This window comes from Anguilla rostrata, chromosome 3 (genome assembly GCF_018555375.3).
Source record: "Anguilla rostrata isolate EN2019 chromosome 3, ASM1855537v3, whole genome shotgun sequence".
NCBI lineage: Eukaryota > Metazoa > Chordata > Actinopteri > Anguilliformes > Anguillidae > Anguilla > Anguilla rostrata.
The window spans coordinates 9,421,023-9,441,049 of NC_057935.1; the positions used below are offsets into that span (position 1 = coordinate 9,421,023).

The following is a 20,027-nucleotide window of genomic DNA, read 5'->3' on the forward strand; positions in this document are numbered from 1 at the left end:
TGTTTAGACCCTACAGAAGCTGTGCTTTAGACCCTGCAGTAGCTGTGCTTTAGACCCTACAGTAGCTGTGGTCCTGACCCTATAGCCCCTGTGGTTCAGACCCAATAGAAGCTGTGGTTCCGACCCAAGAGTAGTCATAGTTGTGAAAAGAAATTTTATATTACCTGAACATCTGATAAAAAAATCCTGTGAAATTATTTATTGGGTGCTTTTGTGTGTGTGTGTGTGTGTGTGTGTGTGAGAGAGAGAGACTGTGTTCGTGCATGTGTGTGTGTCTGATTGTGTGTGGTTGTGTATGTGATTGCGTGTGTGCGTGTGTGTGGTTGTGTGTGTGACTGTGTGTGCATGTGTGGTTGTGTGTGTGACTGTGCGTGAGATTCTCATTGTGTGAGCATGTGTTTGGATGGCTCCTCTGTCCCCCCGCACACACACACACAACACAACACCTCTCCCAAAGCCCCTGTAAGTGCACTAATCTCTCCCAGAAGGCCCGCTGTTTGCCAGCTCTCCCTCCCTCTCTCCCGCCATGACAATTCAGGTGATTATTGTAATTCTCCCTCGGTGCCTCTGGATGGTAAAAAGAAAAAAAACAGAAAGAAGCCCGCGGAGTTAATTCCTATCTGTGTGTCCAGCCCGGCGTCTTCAAAGCGGCAGCTCAGTCCGCGCCCGCGGCGACAAGCGAAACAGCGGCCGCAGCGCAGCTACGCCGCGGCGTTCAGCGTTGGGCGGGGGCGAATTATCGCTCTCTGCGGTAGCGCCGCCGAGGCGCTCCGCGTGCGTTCCTCTCCCTTCTCGTTCCTGCGCTCCCGCTTTCATTCAGAATGTGCCCGTTATCCTGGGGGGCGGGGGAACACGGGTACGCTGGGGCGATGCCGGGCAGACGGTGGGCGGGGCGGTGACCCCGGGCGATTTTCCATCGCGCCCGCCGACGGTGGCGCGTGGGAACCGTGTCGAGCCGCGCCGTTTCGCCCAGCGACGTTTAGCGCATTGTTTAGACTAGCTAGCGATTCACGAAGACAGCGTCATTTCAATTTTTTTTTTTTTGTAGTTAGAAATACAGGGTTATTAATGCCTGCGACGCTGGAAGGATCGTGATTATTTTTTATTGCCGGACGGTCAAGCTCATCTCTTTTTAATTGCCTGCCCTGTCCCGGAGTGATCTGTTGGTTCCGTTGGCTCTCACTCTCGGTCTTTCCCCCCTTCCTCTGCGTCTGAGCGCAAATTAGGAGCAGCCAAATTAGGAGAAGCCTTTCGGCCTTGTGTACACCAATCACAAATCACTGCCAGCTCCTTTACTCTTAATGAAAAGGAAGGAGCTCCCGGGTCACAAACATTGAAAGGAGCCAAATTAGCAAACATGAAGAGCAGTTTTTTTTTTACCGAGGCTTTCGCAAGCTGTCATCGCTGCCTTCGGTCAGAAATAATACCGTGGCGTAAACACTGAAGGTAAAAATGTGGCCACTGTGGGTCTAATCAGAGACCTCTTTGATATGGGTGAGCAGGCATCTTTCATCGGGCCCCAGATGAGCATCCCCTCTCTTAAATTAACCAGGTAAGATTTATTTACATCCGCAAAGGGGGAGAAAAACAGCATCCAGGAGCACGCAGAGGTTTTTTTTTAATAAAATAATTGGATGGAAAAAAACAACCTTTTTCCGAACCGAAGCGACGGCTTCCACGTGCTTCAAACAAATAGTTTCTTACAACGCGTCGTGCGACCTTGTCGGACAGTGTTGTTTGTTCATACCTTTTGTTCCCAAAGCAGCTGAACTAGAAGGTGGGCCAAGAAGCTGTTCGTCATAGAAAGGGGCGGGACTCAGTGCCCGCTGTGTGCCTTTTATGATCAGAGTCTTACAAATGCGCGTATTGGCAAGTGCACTCGCGGTTTCTCTTCAGACGTGTTCATGTTAGCGGTGCAGTTCAGCTTCTTCTTCAGGCCAGTTTACAGTTAGGCGAAATATGATTGGCCGATGGATATCACTACAGCGTCACCACCATTCCATTTTCGATCGACTTTGTCATTGAATTCTGTCGCTCATCAAATGTATAAACATGTAACTGACAAGAAGTGGAGTCATTAACGGCGTCTTTGTAGTCCACACGGAAACATTTGTAATAGTGTTTATGAAACTCTCAACTAATGTCTTCCATTATATTTATTTTTGGGTTAGGCTAGGCGACTCTATTCTTCACTAAAGGTAATTACAGGATATGAGAATATGCTCTATAACATTATTGTCATGACAACTGAGTCAGCGATGAGGTTAAAGGGTCAATGCAGTTTTAGTCTCTGTGATGGGCACAGCAATGATAGCGAGGAAGACAAATTGTTTGTTACTGAGTATGAAATAAAAGTCACTGCAACCCATCATTAAATGTGATGATCACAACGATCTTAACATCACCAAACTTTAAACTGGTCTTTCTTCTTCTTCTTCTTCTTCTTCTTCTTCTTCTTCTTCTTCTTCTTCTTCTTCTTCTTCTTTCTTTTCTTCTTCTTCTTCTTCTTCTTCTTCTTTCTTCTCTTCTTTTTCTTCTTTCTTCTTTCTTCTTTCTTCTTTCTTCTTTCTTCTTCTCTTCTTCTTCTTCTTCTTCTTCTTCTTCTTCTTCTTTTGTTTCTGCTTCTGCTTCTTCTTCTTCTTCTTCTTCTTCTTCTTCTTCTGCTTCTGCTTCTGCTTCTGCTTCTTCTGCTTCTGCTTCTTCTGCTTCTGCTTCTGCTTCTGCTTCTTCTTCTTCTTCTTCTTTTCTTTTTCTTTTTCTTCTTCTTCTTCTTCTTCTTCTTCTCTCTTCTTCTTTCTTCTTCTTCTTCTTTTTTCCTTCTCTTCTCTTCTCTTCTCTTCTCTCTTTCTTCTCCTTCTCTTCTCCTTCTCCTTCTCCTTCTCTCTTCTCCTTCTCCTTCTCCTTCTCTTCCTTCCCCTTCCTTCTCCTTCTCTTTCCTCTTCTTCTTCTTCTTCTTCTCTTCTTCTTCTTCTTCTTCTTCTTCTTCTTCTTCTTCTTCTTCTTCTTCTTCTTCTTCTTCTTCTTCTTTCTTCTTCTTCTTCTTCTTCTTCTTCTTCTTCTTCTTCTTCTTCTTCTAATAACATTTCAGAATTAGCAAACAACATTTGAGAATTAGCAGACCACCTGAAATCCAGTCCATTGCTTACCTGGCCAGTAGCGGTGGAAAGCGGGCGTGGTCTTTGGCATGCCGGTTTCGGAAAGTTAATGTTTAAAAAAAAACATTGTTTTACATGCTTTACATTCCACAATTCTCTGCTCCTGTCAGTCAAAGTGTCCACTGCCTTCCTGTGCTAGCTGCAGCTGGGCATCGTCTTTATCCGATCAGAGCTGTGTGGAAAGTGTCCACTGGCTTTGGCTGGCATCCTCCCTAACTGATCCGAGCTGCCAGGGGATTGTCAGTCTTTATGAGGATCACTGCTGGAAGCATTTTGTGTTTTCTCTGCCCGTGTGGATGCGGTGGACAGAAGAAGGAGAAACTGCAGCTGCCGTGTGTACGCTGCTTCTGTGTCATGAAGCAAAAACACGATGATCACGCTTTCCCTCGCTATCATTAGTCATCGCACATTTACAGTAGCGTTTCGCAGATGCTCTCATTCAGAGCTACTTCCGCAGCTTACATTCATTACATACAATCCATTTACACAGCTGGATATTTATTTACTGGAGCAATTCAGGTGCCTTGCTCCAGCGTACAGTGGCACTATCCAGACCTGGAAATCAAACCTGCAACCTCAGAGTTGCAAGCCGACAAGTAAAAAACTCCCAGGTCACAGATGGTTGAGTCCAAGTACATGTCATAAGTCACAGTTTTTGTGAGTCGAGCCAAACTCGAGTCGAAGTGCTGGACTTCAGTACGACAAGACCGAGCATCTTTAGGGTCAGTGCGCCTCATACTGGTCTGTTTCAAAGGGATCTGATTTGTTAATGAGGCGTAGTGTGAATTTTCACCTAGCAGATACTTTTAAATTACTTTCAGCAGAGAAAAAAACCCTGGTCTGATGAGAGAATTCATGTCGAACTCTAACAGCGTGTATGCTTTGCACAAAAAAACCTTTGAAGACTCCGCTTCTCGGGTTTGTAAGGTCAGCGTGCTGGCATTTGCAGGGGATTCGAAATAGTTCATACACCTCCACTCATAGGACTAATCAGACTCAGGCGCCCAGCGTGGTTCGAACCAAGCACGGCACGGCAGGAGCTCAGGACTGGGTTCGCTTCACGCCTGGACCGCAGCGAGCAGCTGCGTCTGCAACCCAGTGAGCCAGGATGAACGAAGGCGGAAAGAACGAGAACAAAAACAGAAGAAAGAATGAGAAGGTGAAGTTATAATTGCCTTTCCTGAGAATGGGGAGATGAGTTACGTAACGACAGAAGAGGAGAAACGCCAACTGTAAAAAAAAAAAACAAAAGTTAATCAGGCAGACAGGATCCACATCAGCGAGGCCTGTTTAATTAGCACTTCAAAGGCATGACACAGATGTGAATTTGTGAAAGCTCATCATCCGCACATAACCAGAGTGAGCATCAAATAACCAAAACTTCAGAGACAATTCCGTTAACTTAATTACCGGATAGAATTCACCGCGGTCCGTGTGGCTTACAAATATGAAAATGTGACAGTTTGTCAGATTTAGTTTGACACAAATTTGCATTTTACTCATCTCCACCTGATATGTACTTTTGATTTTCATTCAGTTTTACGATATTCTGGAAGCTCATACCACATACAGTATTTGAAATTATTTCTCATTTCTCAAAAATGGGATATTTAATTACATCCACACCACCCGTGACCCCCCAAATCGCCGTAAAATCTGAAAATATTATAATATAATATAATGTGATAATAATAAAAATAACAACAACAACAACAACAATAATAATAAAAATAATCTTTTTGTTGCTTTTTTACTGTATATACTGGTTTCACCTGTCAGTTTATAATTGAATCAATTAAACAATGTAACCTCTGTCTAAAGAGATCATTTGTCAAACAGCAAAGTACATAAAATGAAAGCATCAGTTGGTCTGACTGATTAAAAGTGATGGGGTTTGAATGTGTAATATTAATCCTTCATGACATACGTGGCTATGTCTGACACAATGTGACCTTAAGAGAGTAAATCATCCTGCAGTACACATTTATGCCAAATTAGGAACAATTAACAGCTCATTACAACTCAGAGATTGCAATTATGGTAAAAATTAAAGGCAGCATACACAGTGGGTCTCCAGGATTGAGTTTGCTCTAGGGTATGTTTCTAATAAAAGGGTTTTATTCCCCATGGTTGTGAATTTCCTTCCAAAATTGACTTCCCCTGTGTTCCAGTCCTACCTTAATTCTTCTTCGCTCCAAAATCTATCCTAGCAGCTAGGTTATCCTTTTGAAGCAATGGCTGATGAATGGTATTTTATGATTGGCTTTGACTTTGTCTTCTGAACAGCCAATAGCAATTGGCTCTTAGCAACCCGTCCCTGAACAGGATCGTTCAAGGGGATTAGGAACAATCAATCAGAGGGAGAAAGAGAGAAAAAAAAAATTTATTGAATCTTTTATTTTGGAGTAAAACAACCCTTCGTGGCGAAGCTGCTCATTTAAATAGACGAAAAGGCAGAAAAGAATGAATGATTTTTTTGTGGCGGGGTGGGGGCGCTTTATGGCTTTCTTAAACCAATTTGTGAAATCTGGAGAAAACAGGGCCTCTGAATATTCCTTTTTAATGGAATTTAGCCGGAACACAAAGCTCACCTAAATGAGTTCTGTCGTTGCCATTTGTGTTCTAATGTGATAATGCCCCCATGGTTTGCATCGCTGGTTCCGGGACATGAATGCCGACATTGTTCTCTTGCCATTCTCCCAATTAAACAGTATTCAAGCTCCTTACTATTATGCTATAATTACATACAGGAAAATATGTGATTTCAAACATATTGCTGTTACTTACAGTAATGCAACATTTTTAGCCTAATCATATGTTAAAAACAACGGGGGGGAAAAAATGTCTTCTTGTGGGCAAACTAATGGTAATGACCAATTATGGCCACATTCAGCTGCATACTGTAAGTGCTGCATAGTCCACTAGATTGAAACTGATGTTTGCATCCAAAATGGCCAAATCACTCATCTGTGACATGGAGATAATAATGCAAATAGAGCATGGACAACCAGGCTCATTCAAACTCTGTGAACAGGACTATTGAGTGCAGGCTTTTATTCTGAAGGGCCAGATGACTTTTGGGCTTTTAGTTTGTGGAGAGTTCCTGACTGCTTCCTTGTTCGTGTTTGGAGTTGCATTGCCTTCTTTGTAATATTTATATCTGTTTCATGTTTTCTTTAAACCTGCGCCTTGTTTCGCAAAGCTGGATTACTGAGTTAGCTGGATAGCTGCACTGAGTAAAACCTGGGAGCCACCCAAATCTAGAACATGGACTGAAGTAAAAAGAGCTGTTCCGGGTTTTACTCAGCGCAGTTATCCAGCTAACACAGTAATCCTGTTTTGTGAAATCCCCCTGGAGACTTGAGCTAGGCACATATTAATCACTTCAAGATTATTTAGTGTATGGTGCAAAAATATACACGTACACACATGCTCACACAGACATTTTGTGGTATTTTAAAGATATTTATAAAACAAAGGACTCGTTCTGTAGCATGCATTGCTTAGTGTAAACATTTTTATTCTTCCCTATAGAAATATGATAAATGTTGACTAATTGAAATGATAAATATGCACCCTGGATGTGGAACAGATGTTGAGAAGAAGAAAAAAGAAAAAGTGTGACTCTTGAGAGAAAGTGGTGTGGCAGCTGTATCCTCTTTAACTAAAGCGCCTTAGACAGTGCATGTGTGTGTGTGTGTGTGTGTGTGTGTGTGAGGCTTATTGTTTTGTTTGGTGTGTATTGTGGATAGATGACAGTTGCTGAAATGGTCTCCTGGGTGTGAGAGAAGACTGTCAGTCTGTATCACCATCCTCTTAGCTTTGAGTTCCTCTGTCATGCCCCCTTACCTCCATACTTACTCCTCCTATCACTATTGCTCACCTTCACGTTAGAGCAGGTTAGAAATAAACACTCTGAGGTGCGTTGTTCTTGTCATCGTACTGAACTGGTGGTGTCGACTGAGAGCCGGCCTGTTGCGGTGAACACTTATCTTTCTGTTTTGAATTTTCTTCCAGGACGATTACTTCAGAAACTGGAGTCTCGGCCAGTCGCTTGACCAAGGTAAGGAGCCTGACGGCCTCGCCGATGCAAGACGACAGCACATTGAGCTGCTTCCCTTCAGCGTTTTCATTCCCAAGCGTTTTTATTATTGGGCACGGTTTGTCGAATAATACACTCGCGCACACAAACATTAGCCATCTTTAATGATTCCCCTGCATCACAGCCATCATTTGAGCGTAATTTAAATACGGCCAATCTAATTGGCTGATCCCCCCGAGGCTGAACATCAGTTATTTGTTCTGTTGTTAAAATCCGATCCCTTTTTCGAATGAGCGACAGTGAGACAGCCATCAGCTACTACCGGCAATCTCAAGCACGCCGGTCCAATGATATCACTGTCCTTCCCGCACCCTCTCAGGAGGGGACAGACGGCATTGTGGGTAAAATGAGATCTCGTACCAGCTGTCAGCGACGTTGGTAATTTCCCCTGTGTCGAGCCGAGCCCCCGAATGCAATAAACGGACGCCAGCGGAACAGCGTGTCCAAAATGGCGTGCGGAGGTGTGGCGAGGACGCCCTTCCCGCGCCGCGGCGGGAGGCAAGCGCGGGCGTTAACGCGTTGCTCCTTATTTGTGTTGCCGTGCCGACACCGTTGGCTAGCCGTAATGGCACGGGCTGCGCAAACACGCGCCGGTCTTTCCAGCTCCCCCAGCTGAGGGGGGTAATGCGGTTATCCGCTTTGGCGAAGGCGCGGCTGTATCCGCGGGCCCGAAAATCACGTATTTAAATAGAGGCGCTGAAAACCGAAATCTGGATGAAGATCGCCGTCTATCGCGTTTGCCATTATGTGCGATTTTTTACATTTTCATTGTGCCATCGCTGCAGTATTCAGAGCGGGCCTGTGTTGGTCGTAATACTCGAGGATGCGTGTAAAAGTGTTTCTGATTTATTCCGATTCGCGCCCGCTGTTTAAAAATGTATGAAAGCAGCTGTGCTTCGTTTCCATGGCCGGGCCTGCTTTGGGTTTCCTGCTCAGCAATTTTGGTGGTAAAAAAAAATTGGGGATAGCTTGGAACTCAGCTGTTAATAAACCCGAGCTCACCATGGCTGTGGATACTCTCTCTCCTCCGGTGTCTTGTTTGCAGTGCTGCTCTGTCCTACGCTCAAGATACTTGCGTGTGGCCCCGCCCCCTGCGGAAGGGCTGTGTTTTAGCTCATTACCCACCCCCCCTACCTGTTCCCCCCCTCAGTCTAGAATTACAACTCTGGGCGGGTGGGGGAGCACATTAAAATATTCTTAGCACCTTGCCTGTGTGTGCATAACACATCTCTACTGATAATATATGAAATATTAATGTAGAATAAATGACCAGATAATAGCTGAACAGCCTCTAATGCACAAGCAGGATATTTGAATATGATTAGGCCAAGAATTTGGCTTGCTTGTTAACGGAAAGCACAAATTACTGGAGGTGCACTGCAATGGACCTTTTGCTCCCTCTTTCCAGAGAAAAAAGCTAATCTTCTGCTTCTCTGTGACTCAGAGCCAAGTGCTTTATCTATGATAAGGGTCCACAGCAAGAACTGATGCATTTCAGGATTTCGTGCCAAATTTTATTCTTAATTATTTGATTAATTAAATTATTTGCTTGATTTGATGTAAATAGTTTTTTTAAATTAATGAACTACAGCTGAAGACTGCTCACGTAGCGCTTGGTGAAAGCGGTGTGCTGTGTTCAGACTCAGGTGAACCATCGCTGCTGTGCTTGGTGGAAGGATCGGAAGTCAGAATATCCGGTGGCAACAAAAACAATAATATGTACTGGGACCCACCAGGTCTCTCACAGGCCATAGTTATGCACACCTGCTTTACGAAGAGAAACCGGGATCCTCGCTCTTACTTTTCAGAAAATAACATCCAACAAGTACAGATGATACAGTTGTACAGTACAGACAGACTCACTCAACACTCAACCTCTGTACAACTGTATCATCTCTACCCTTGTGAGCATGTGGCCAGAGGTTATCCGTCTTGGTCCTGGGGGACTGTAACTGTGTGTATGCTGGTTTTTCTCCTGACCACAACGTAAATCCTTGAGTCGGTTAACTGTTCATAATTAGGCGCTTATAATGTCTAATGAAGGATGATGATGTACACCGTTGAGCCACATTATGCCAGAAATATCTTTGCATGCCATGAAAACACATTTTTCAGCTCCTAATACTTTTTAATCAGTCAGATCACCTATTTGCGCACGTAAAATTCAAATATTTTACCATGCATTTTTGTTTTGGAAATATGAATCAAAATGTTAATGAATGTTTAACACATTCAAGAAACAGGGCAATTAGAGAGTGTACATAATACTCGCACACATGTAAATGTATGCAACTTTTACTAAAATGTTTGTTTTTATTTTAATTGTTTAAATTATACTGGCAGATGAAATGTGGAGGGCTGTAATTGCTGAAAGTGCGGACACCTGTTCGCTGAAACTAAATTATGTACGGGAAATGAGGATTTCCACAACAGCACAAAAAGAAATGAGCCAGACCTGTATTGTGTTAATAAGCTGAAGAAAACCATTTATGAAAGATAATTGAAATGGAGACTTATGTGGGAATGTGGAAATCATACAAGCTTATGAATATTTTATGTCAGCACTGAGTACTCTCTCCCCCCCTCCCCCCAGGGTACAGACACTGTCTCATGTCCTGTGACTCCAGCTGTGCTGTGGGGTTGTGTGACTTCCTGGCCACGGTTCACCCTGCTCCTTTTCGGAAATCTGAGTAGTCTCACTTCAGTTGTGACAAGCCTGTGATGTAACAAGCTTGCTTGTATGTTGCTGCAGCCTCCCGTGGAAGGACGGCCTGAAGGTTGGGGTCCTGTGGGGCATGGAGGGTGGAGTTGGATTGGTGAAGCTTGTACTGCAGTTTTGGACCAGCGTTCTATTATTAGTTGCTCATGTCGCATGTCCCTCCCCATTTCATTTCCTAACAGAGCTGAAAAAAATGCAGCATCTACCCATGCTGTGTCAGTATTAAAGCCATTATTCACTACTGTGGGATTGAAGTCACCTTCACGTGGCACCGAAGTCACCATGGCACTGTGTTACGCTTTGAAAAGGAAGTGATCAGAGCACTAACCGCAATAAAGCGAAAGCTCGTGCCTTGCAGCGCAGGCAAGATTTCCTTATCAGGATAGCCGAGGTCCACCGCGTGAGGAGGCTGACTTTTGCAGTTCACGACACACGCACACACACACACACACACACACACACACACACACACACACACACACACACACACACATCCTTGTTTGGGCAGACAGTGTGCAAACTGCATAAATGCACGGTAAATACGAAATGAAGAAATGTGAGCACTGCAGGGGAATCGGACACGCAGGCCTTCTTAGTCTCAGCCACGCCGTGGTAATGGAACCACTGTTAGAAAATGATGAAAGCTGAAAGCCATTATCTGTCACACTAACACTGCTTCTGTCCGCTCCTCACACTCTGCCCCGTCATTTCAGATCTCTTTTCATTTTCTTATTGTAAATGACCAGAACATTGCTTTTTTTTTTTTCAGTTCTCGTAGCCTTGCACTGATGAACGGCAGCGTGTGTAATGGGTGTTAGCTCGGCTGGCAACCGCGTGCTAGCGCTGTACTGTTCATTCTGTGTCTTCAGTTCTGTGATCTACCGTCTTTCATTGTTTATTGTGGCAAGCCGATGAAGTACAGAAACAGCAATACAAATTATGGCTGCAGAATCAGGCCCGTTGTTAGAAATGCTGAAATTACTGCTGGCACCAAATATCTGTTAATTATATAAAGGGGTCATGGATTTCAAATATAAAAACAGGAAATAGTTAATATGCTTATTTGTTTTTAAATATGCAGCTTTGTTGATTTAAGTTTAATTTAGGGTTTAGCACTGATTCGAAATAATAATAATAATATCCTGTCCAAATAGCTATTATTTATCTATAACTGAAATTAGAATTGTATTACCGATTTACTTTGCTTGTGCAGTCTAACTAGTGAAACCAGTCATAAACAATTTTCTTAATAAGTTGACATTTATTCGATAAGTTGTACTACAGTATAAGTAGGCATAAAAAGTTGAAAGCAAAGAAATGATATGACCTTTCTGGAGGAGAACTTTAATGTTTATTAGCGAATGATAGCTTTACATAAGGGGGAGCCTAGCTGTGAAGGCCATTCCTGGACTTAGCTTTAATGATGACCACCTTCTCTCTTCCTAACCACCCACAAAATCATATCAAAGATTAATTGTCAGAAATCGCAGCCACGCTGCATTCTGGCCAGCGAGGAGAGTCTCCATTTCTCTGCATCGATCTGGGCTTCACCACAGCACCAACAGATCAATACTGCTGGATATCAAACAGTGATAGAGAGGGGGAAGGATGAAAGAAGAGAGGGAGAGGGGTGGGGAGAGAGATGGAGAGAGGGAGAAACAAACAGAGAATGAGAGAAAAGGGGAAGGATCAAATATTTCTCATTTATATTCATGCCCATTAAAAGAAATTCTGAATTTTGACGAGAGCAAAATAGCGAACAAGTTGAGGGAAAAAATAGATAAAGAAATATGTAATTATGAAGGAAGATAAAGTTATGATATTCCAAAAAAAGAGCACTTTTATAACAATCGCAGGGAACCACCCACAGATTCTCACTCAGAAATTATACATTACAACACTGTAATCACCAAACATCCCAGAGCCTGAAAATAAGATCAACAGTGAAGTTCACCAAGGACAAAGTGCCTTTCATGTCTTAAAAAGGAACGTGCAAATCAAACTCTCAAACTCCTGTGGTTGAAAATATTCACCTACGCCATCAGAATTGCCCCAGCAATGTGTGGGTTCCACTCACAGAGCAAGATTTAGCTAAAGTGTATAAATACTAAATAAAAACTCTGCATACAAAAAATCTTATAAGTGCAAAGAAATTCAAAAAAAACTCTGCAAAGTACAACTGAAGTATAACCTCATTATATCCCAAAGAGGGCAGCTAAATTGTGTGTGTACTGAATCTTTAAAAAATCATGACCCCCCCACTCCTTTCACCACAAGCCCCCAGTGATCTACATTGCTACAGGTCCTTAATATCAGCAACCAATTCAGACAAAAGAAACCAGGTGAGGTGACTTAACTGTGCACTGCTTTAACTGATCAATTAAGTGCCGGGTAACAAAACAAAACCAGCGTACTCTGCGACCTGCCAAGACCAGGGATGAAGATCACTGCCCTAAACTAGTAGGCCCAACGAGGGTATTCTTAATCAGCTGGAACAGAGGCTCACTGTGCACACACACCACTCAGGACGGTTTTGCCGAGGCATAGACTCGGTGAGTACAGCCCTGGAAATGGCAACAGCAATAGAGATGGGCTTACGGAGAAAAGCTCGCGCCCACTACAGTCTTCGAGAGGTCTAGACAGGGCCACACTTCACAACACAAGGCGTGGAATTCCAGCAAGATTGCTGTAATTAATGTCCCCGGAACACCAGACCTTGACCTGACAAGGACGCGCGGTGTCATTGATGCGAATCGCCTCGATTGGCTCCCCCTGGTGGAGAATCTTCAGGCTGCTAAACGTGAATGTGTGAGTGCGTGAGTTAGAAAGTGTTTGAGTCGCAGGCGAGGTCCATGAGGCGCTTGGCATCTAAAAGAGTTTTGGAGGACAGAGATGGCACTCTCCATATTCCTGAGGGATGAGAGGAACTGGACTGCACTACACTGCCAGTGCAGCTTTTCCCTCCACAGGGAGGGTGAGGGACACACATTCACACACCCCGTCTAAACCAGCCAAGCGCTGTCCGTGGATTGCTCTTATTTCTTTGTTCTATTTATTCCCCCCATGTGTATTGGTTTATTTTCCTTTTTTATGAGACGCCCTGCTAATTCAATATTTTTTTTGCCTTTACTTTGCCGGCATGTTTTGACTTGAATGAAATGAAAGCGCTAGTACAAAGATCAGGGACTGAAGTGCAGTTATTTTTCTGGAGGGAAAATATATTACCAAGAGAGAAAGCGAGTGCAAGAAGCGCAGGCTCGATTGACGGCTTGTCATCTACCCAAACAAGACTATAAGAAAACCACCCAGATGAACATTAATCTACATGAAGTGAACAACAGGTTTTGGGGCTAAGTAAGCGTGCTAGAGAGGTCTAGGATTGAGGAGCTGGGGTCCCTTATGTCTCTTCTGTGAAGCTCATTCCACCAAGGGGCCAGAACAGACAGGGTTCACTGTTGCACAATGAGATTTCCGTCTGGGCTGCCTGGAACCCTTCCACTCCTGGGCAATTCCAGAGCCCATTGTGCATTGCCCTGCAGGCCTGTTGGCCGCAGTGGGCTGGCATGGTCTGAATTCAGTGGCCAATGACCATGTGGCCAATCTTTGCTCTCGAAACAGTGCCTCAACAGGATGAGTGCAAGCTGGTGCACTGCTTGAGGCAGAGCTGAGTGGCTACTGTACAGAGCTGAGGGCAGGAGGGGAGGGCACAGCTCAGATTAGAGGTCAGAGCTCAAATCTACCTGGTCATCATCATTAGACAAACCTGCCATTTGTGAGGAAGTGGATTCATTGGAAAAGCAGCATGGTGTGATGGGGGCAGGGGAAGTTTGGGCATTTAAACATAAATCCCCCCAACCCACCCCCCCACGGTAAACATTGCAGGAGGAGGAGGGAATGTGCTTAATGTGTTAGCTGCATGCTAATACGTCTCCTCGGGCAGCTGGGGCCGAATTCAACGACTGATTAAAATTACAGTAGCACAACACGGCCGCAATAATACCTCTAATTAAAACCCATAATTCATACGGATGGCGTAAATTTACTTTCTTCGACAATATGTTTTCTTTTCTTTGGAGTATACTTTCTCGCCGCGCTGTCTACTTCAAACAGTAAACAGTGTTTTTTTTTTTTTTTTTTTTTATTCCCGTGATTTGCAGGTAATAAACCCCCCTGTCAGGGAATGCTTTCTCAGGGCAGAGCTTGTTTATGTAGCCGGTGCAGTGCGGGGCCGCTTTCAGAGTATTTGGCGTGGGGCCCTTACATGGTTTGCTGATTGCCTGCCGGGGAGACTAAGAAATCTCTCATGTTTACACCGCAAAGCAAGCACTGTGTGTGTGTGCGGATGTGCGTGTGCATGTGTGTACGTGCGTGCGTGTGTGTGCGTGTGTGTGTGTGTGTGCATGTGAGCTTTCGTGTGTGTGCGTGTGTGTGTGCGTGTGTGCATGTGTGTGTGTGTGTGTGCGTGTGTGTGTCTGTGTGTGTGCGTGTGCGTGTGCGTGTGCGTGTGCGTGTGTGTGTGTGTGTGTGTGTTTGAGTGTGCACTCTGCATACACACCGTGCTCTGATATTCTGTACATATAGACAAAGCATTCATTAAGGCGATACATTACGATCAAACTCTGGGACAGTGGCTCTCTCCTGCAATCATTCTTTAACTCTCCCTCCATTCTCCTTTTGCTCTTTCTTTATCTCTTCTCCTCCCCTTCCCCTGTCTTCCTCTCTGATTTTATGTCTCCTCGATGCTCCCTCCTCCTTCTGTCTGTCTCTCTCTCGCTCCCCAGTATCACTCCAGGATCATTAATTAAGTGTGATAGCAGCTGAAGGTTTATCCATTATTTAACTCCCGGTCACATCCAGAGTTATACAGACATTGGATTTGCCTTAATCTCCAAAGACAGCAGAGATCCAGGCCTGTGCTTCTGCGTGATGACCGACGAGCGCCATCTTGTCTGCAGGAAGTCCTGCGGGCAGGTGAAGTTAGGTAGGAGACTGTTGACCAGATTAAAGGAGGGCACAAGAACTCTAATTTTATCCTGAGCATTATCGTGAGGTCATTTTGCAGACCACAGAGTCATAGAATACAATAATGATGTGTAGCGTTTGAAGAACTCTGTGTCTTATGTACAGGACAACCCAAATCAAACTGGACCACGCAACACAGCAGAACATTGTTTGCCTTTCGTTTTAATAGTCTAAGTCTTCCCACAGTCTCAGAACACACAAAATAGCAATCATCACCAGCCCTTCATCTCTCTTTCTCCTTTCTTCCTTCTTCTCTCCTTTATTTTTTATCCCTTCTCCCTTCCCTTATTTTTTCGCTCCATTCCCCTCTGTTTTCCTTTTCAACACCCAATAAGTTTGACGTGGGTTAGGAACTTCACAGCTTCATGCAGATTGATCATGGGATAAGTGTGAAGTCATATAGCACGATATGAGGCATTTTTATGCTGAAATAAAGGGGTGATAAAAATGTTGTCTCCCTCTCTCCTTCCTTTCCCCACCATTGCCTGTGGGTGGACTGTGAGAAACTTGCTTCCTCTCAGCGAGAAGTGTGGATATTTGTCTCTTTGCGTGTGTGTGTGCGTGAGAGAGAGAGAGTGAGTGAGAGAAAGGGAGAGAAAGACAGAGAGAGAGAGAGAGAGAGACTGTACTGGAAGACTGCAGCTTGGGGATGTGATGTTTAGCATTACATGGAAAGGCTCGCTGCTGTCTCTCTCGCATTCACGCTCAGTGATGTTGGTAGCATGTGCACACTGCACATGTCAACACGGTTATATTCCATGTAATGATCTTAAAGCGCCTCTTGTGCTGAACAGACCTCCATTGAAGCTGGGTCTGCCGGAGACATGTTTGCTCAGCTGTCTTCGTGAATCTGGCTGGTTCCCAGTTCATGTCACTAAGGCCACAGTGCTTAGTGTCAGGCACGCTAGTGCCATCCCCGGATGCGGTGATGCTGGAATGGGTGTGCAGTTTTGGGAGGGGTGTGGGGTGATGTTGGGATGGGTGTGGGATGTTGAGATGGGTGTGGGGGTAATGCTGGGATGGTTGTGGGGTGATGTTTGGATGGGTGCGAGATGCTGTTGGGATGGGTGTGGGGTGGTGTTGGGATGGGTGTGGAGTGATGCTGGGACCTGTGTGGGTTGATGTAATGGGTGTGAGGGTGATGCTGGGATGAGTATAGGTCCTGTTGGAATGGGTGTGTGGTGACACACAGATGGGTACGTTTGGTTCTGTCACACAGCTATGAGTGGATTTAGATTATTTAATGTGTGTTGTGCTACAGAGTCAATTTCGGGGATAATAACAGTCCAATGAAAGGTTCATTTTTTACCAACAAACAGATTCTGCAGAAATCGGGATTAAAAGCTGATAGCTGACAACGTGTGACAATAGTGTGAGCTTTCTGTGACATGCTTTTAGTGCACGAGTGACAAGCCGGTGCTAATTGATAAAGAAAAAAAGCCCTGGTAAAATGAACAGATACTGGCAGGCAAACAGAGCTTACTGAAATAAATCCATTATGGAGCCTTGGTGGAGCGCTGGAGAATTTGTTTTTCTGTTTCTTTCCTCCTCTTTCAGGGGGTTTTACCAGTGTTGTTTCTCCATTTCTCCAGGCTTCATAAAGGCAAATATTCAATTTAACATCTGGGCAGGTGGTCTTCCTGTGTTACCAACGCTCTCAAGCATGACTGAGGAATTCCATTGTCCTCAAATTGAATTTAACAACTAATTATGTCAGGGGCAATTTCAGTTTTCACCGTTGCTTAATATGGGGAAAGGAATCGAAAGCGTGAATGCGCACGCTGTACATTATGGCTGTTTATTCGTATGAAGGAATTTGTTGGGAATTCAGGAATTAATCGGAGCCATTTTGTGTGTACAGATGCAATCAGTTTTTTCATTTATTTTTTTATCAGTCTATGCAATGTCAATCAAAATCTCTGGCACATCACTAGCATGTGTAATCAATGGCAAAGTTCCGTGACAAAAAAAAAAACAGAAAAAATATTGAATGCGATGGCAGAATGAAGATAATTAAATTACAGGTAGTTGCCGTTCATTTACTTTATCATGCGTGAGGGCAGCGGGGACGAAACAAGCTGGAAACATCTGTCTGAGCTTTAATTGCCCGGCTCGCAATCGTGCAGCAATAGAACCCAGGTAAACTACCACATCTATATTCCGAATCGCTACGTGCGTGAAGGCAGCGATAATACAATCATCCTGCGGTCTGCGTGACTGTGAGAGACAGTAATTTTTTAGTATGTATAAGAAGGATGCCGTTTAGTCTGAGAACACGCGGATGATGTTTATTCCCGCGTGTTAGTGAGTGCGGGAACGGCACCCTAATACCCGACTGAGATGCGCCTCGCAACTGTGTCTCAAAACCAGTCAGGCAGGGGCCGCTGTATCGCACCCCCCCAGGGTGAGTTAATGCAAATGAGCCTGGCTGACCGTTACGACGGCTACACCTCGCGCCGGTCGACATTTTGTAACGCGGTCGTGTTCCCGCGGTCGGCCGCCTGATTGGACCGTCCTGCCTTCTCGCGCGCAGGGTCCGCCCCTTTATCTCTACGGAGGTCGCTCCGCTCCGTTCGTTGTTTCTGAGGCGACCGACGGCGGGTACTTATCCAGGGGGGAAGAAACAGGTCAGAGGTCAGTCTGAGATCGGTTCGCCTCAGGAGGGGACGGACGGCAAACGCGGCTAAAGGCTTCCGCTTGAGCGTCTCCCTCTGCCTCTCTCTCTCTCTCCTGAGCGTCTTTCCCCTTCCCTGTCGGTTTTCCGGTCGTCACATTTCATGTTTTCGAGAACGGTAAACATTCAGACGGAGCAACAGCAGGAGACGGTTTTATTTCTCGATGTCTTACTCTGGGATCCCGGCACCTTTCCGCCTCGATGCCGTGGCGGATAAGCCGCTGCTTTTAACGCACAGTTTGTCTGTCTGCCTGAGCTGCCGCATTCGTAATGAAGGCAAAGTATTCAGAGAGATATCAACTGTAGACACACAACCGAGATATGTATCTAAGAGTCTCGTGTGGTGTCACACACACACACAGGAGCACTCGCGCGCACACGCATACTCACACACACACTTGACCAATCAGGACCTCAGGGCGAAGGAGTTTTTTAATAGCACACAGATACAACAGCACAACATACCACTGATTCCATGCTCTATGAAACTCAGATATGCTTTGATCAAAGATATGCTTTACCCTGCAAGATATTCTCTATGCCAGTGATGCTTTACCCTCAGAGATGCATTAAAACCACAGATTTATGTTTTCACGTGAAAAACTAATGACTCAGCTTGATACACTTTATCAGACAGCCAATCAGTAAATTAGTCAATATATGAATGCATCTTTATTTTGCATAGCACCATTTGTAGAATGGATTGCAGCACAACACTTCGCCATGGACATTTCCCAGAGACGATCAGATAAGAACGATAAGAGCAAAGCAACCAAAATACTGTGTGGCTCATTATAGCTATATTCCCCCATTCTCTCAATTGGAATGCCCAATGGTATTCCTAAGTCAGGCCAATGTGTAATGAGCTTAAATTAATATGTAATAAGCTTAAATAAGCAAATATAAAATGAAATAAATACCTATCCCAAAGAAGTGGATGCTTAGTCACTCTTTCTGTAGCGGTGAGCATTGTTTTCCTGCCGCCACACCGGGCTCTACCGTAGGAACTCTAATTGTTTATCTGGAGAATGGCAAACAGTCTCTCCCACCGCCCCCTCCCCATATGTCCAGGCTTCCCGGAGGATTACGTAACTCCGCAAACACATGCCGTACTTTCATAAACCAATCTGCTGTTTACATAAAGCCTCACATCACCGTGGAAACAGTGAAACACTTATTAGAAGTTTAGCCCCTGAGCCTGCCGCAGTGTCGGTGATGTGGAGGCTGATTGATGCACAGCGCTGAAGTGCGGTGGCAGCGCGGGCTCCCTGATGCTCAAGGGCTGAAGCAGAGTCTCTGCTGCTTTCTCAATCTATTGACCACACAAACACAGGTGTGCACATGCACTTGCATTAACACCCATGAGTGTGTTTACACACATACACACTCCTACACATACACACAGATCAGCTTCCACAGACACAGTCATACTTCAGTTGAAATGCACATACAGACAAACACATACACACATGCACATACGCATGCACACACACACACACACACACACACACCACCTGCAACCATGTATACGTACCATGTACACACCCAAATGCACACACACACACACACACACATACAGAGACACACCCACGGACACGCACACACACGCATACAAACATGTATAGATGGGGTTTTAAGGCTTTGATCCCCCTACACGGCACATCTTGCTTTTAACCCTGACTTTAAACCCATGAAAGCCTTACAGTGTTTAGAGATTTTTGCACTGATATATCATTTTAGACAGTTGTCTGAATTTCCAATTTTGAGCAGGGGCTTTCTGCATTCACTGAAGATAATGGGGTTGACAGCTTTGTTCACATGAAAAGAAGGAAGCGGCATTATTTACAAAGTGAATGATTACATCCAATTAACATTCCTGCCTCTGCAGCAAGCCTATCACCTTCAAACTTTCTAGCCTGCAGTGCCGCGAGCCTATTTATACACCTGCTAGACAGCGCAATTGGGGGAGGCTTTGAAGGCTGAAATGCAAAAGATGTCAAAGCAGCCTGTCCGTCTGTCTATCTTAATCTGTCTGCCCCGGATAATGCATCTGAGATATGATTTATTGCAGTTTGTCTTCCTCTGAGTGTTCAGCTGGAAACGTGCATGGCTTCAGCAGCTTGCTGTGCTATGTGCACACTGTTAAAGCGTGCATTTGCATTGTGCATTTGTATGTAGGTTACATACATTATGTATTTCTGGATAATGCGTCTTGAAATAGACATAAAGATGCTGCTGGACACCTCTGCTTTATGTTTTATGCCTCCCAGTGGGATGGAATAATTTTCCTCAGGGTACGATGGAAGGGGTCCTCAGAGGGTCATAATACTTCTAATACGGGGTTATGAATTCCCT

General features: G+C 44.6%; 1 protein-coding gene across 4 annotated transcripts in view; it reads left to right on the plus strand.

The window, feature by feature from the left end:
• spock1 (SPARC (osteonectin), cwcv and kazal like domains proteoglycan 1) overlaps nt 1–20,027 on the plus strand; it is a 228,580-nt gene that overhangs the window by 97,524 nt on the left and 111,029 nt on the right. For 2 of the 4 annotated variants that reach the window (XM_064325886.1, XM_064325888.1), the window contains exon 3: nt 7,176–7,218. In XM_064325886.1, coding sequence (XP_064181956.1) covers nt 7,176–7,218 — 43 coding nt within the window. Of the gene's footprint in view, nt 1–7,172; nt 7,219–20,027 lie in introns of all 4 variants that reach the window. The other 2 variants (XM_064325887.1, XM_064325890.1) reach the window with 1 other exon arrangement.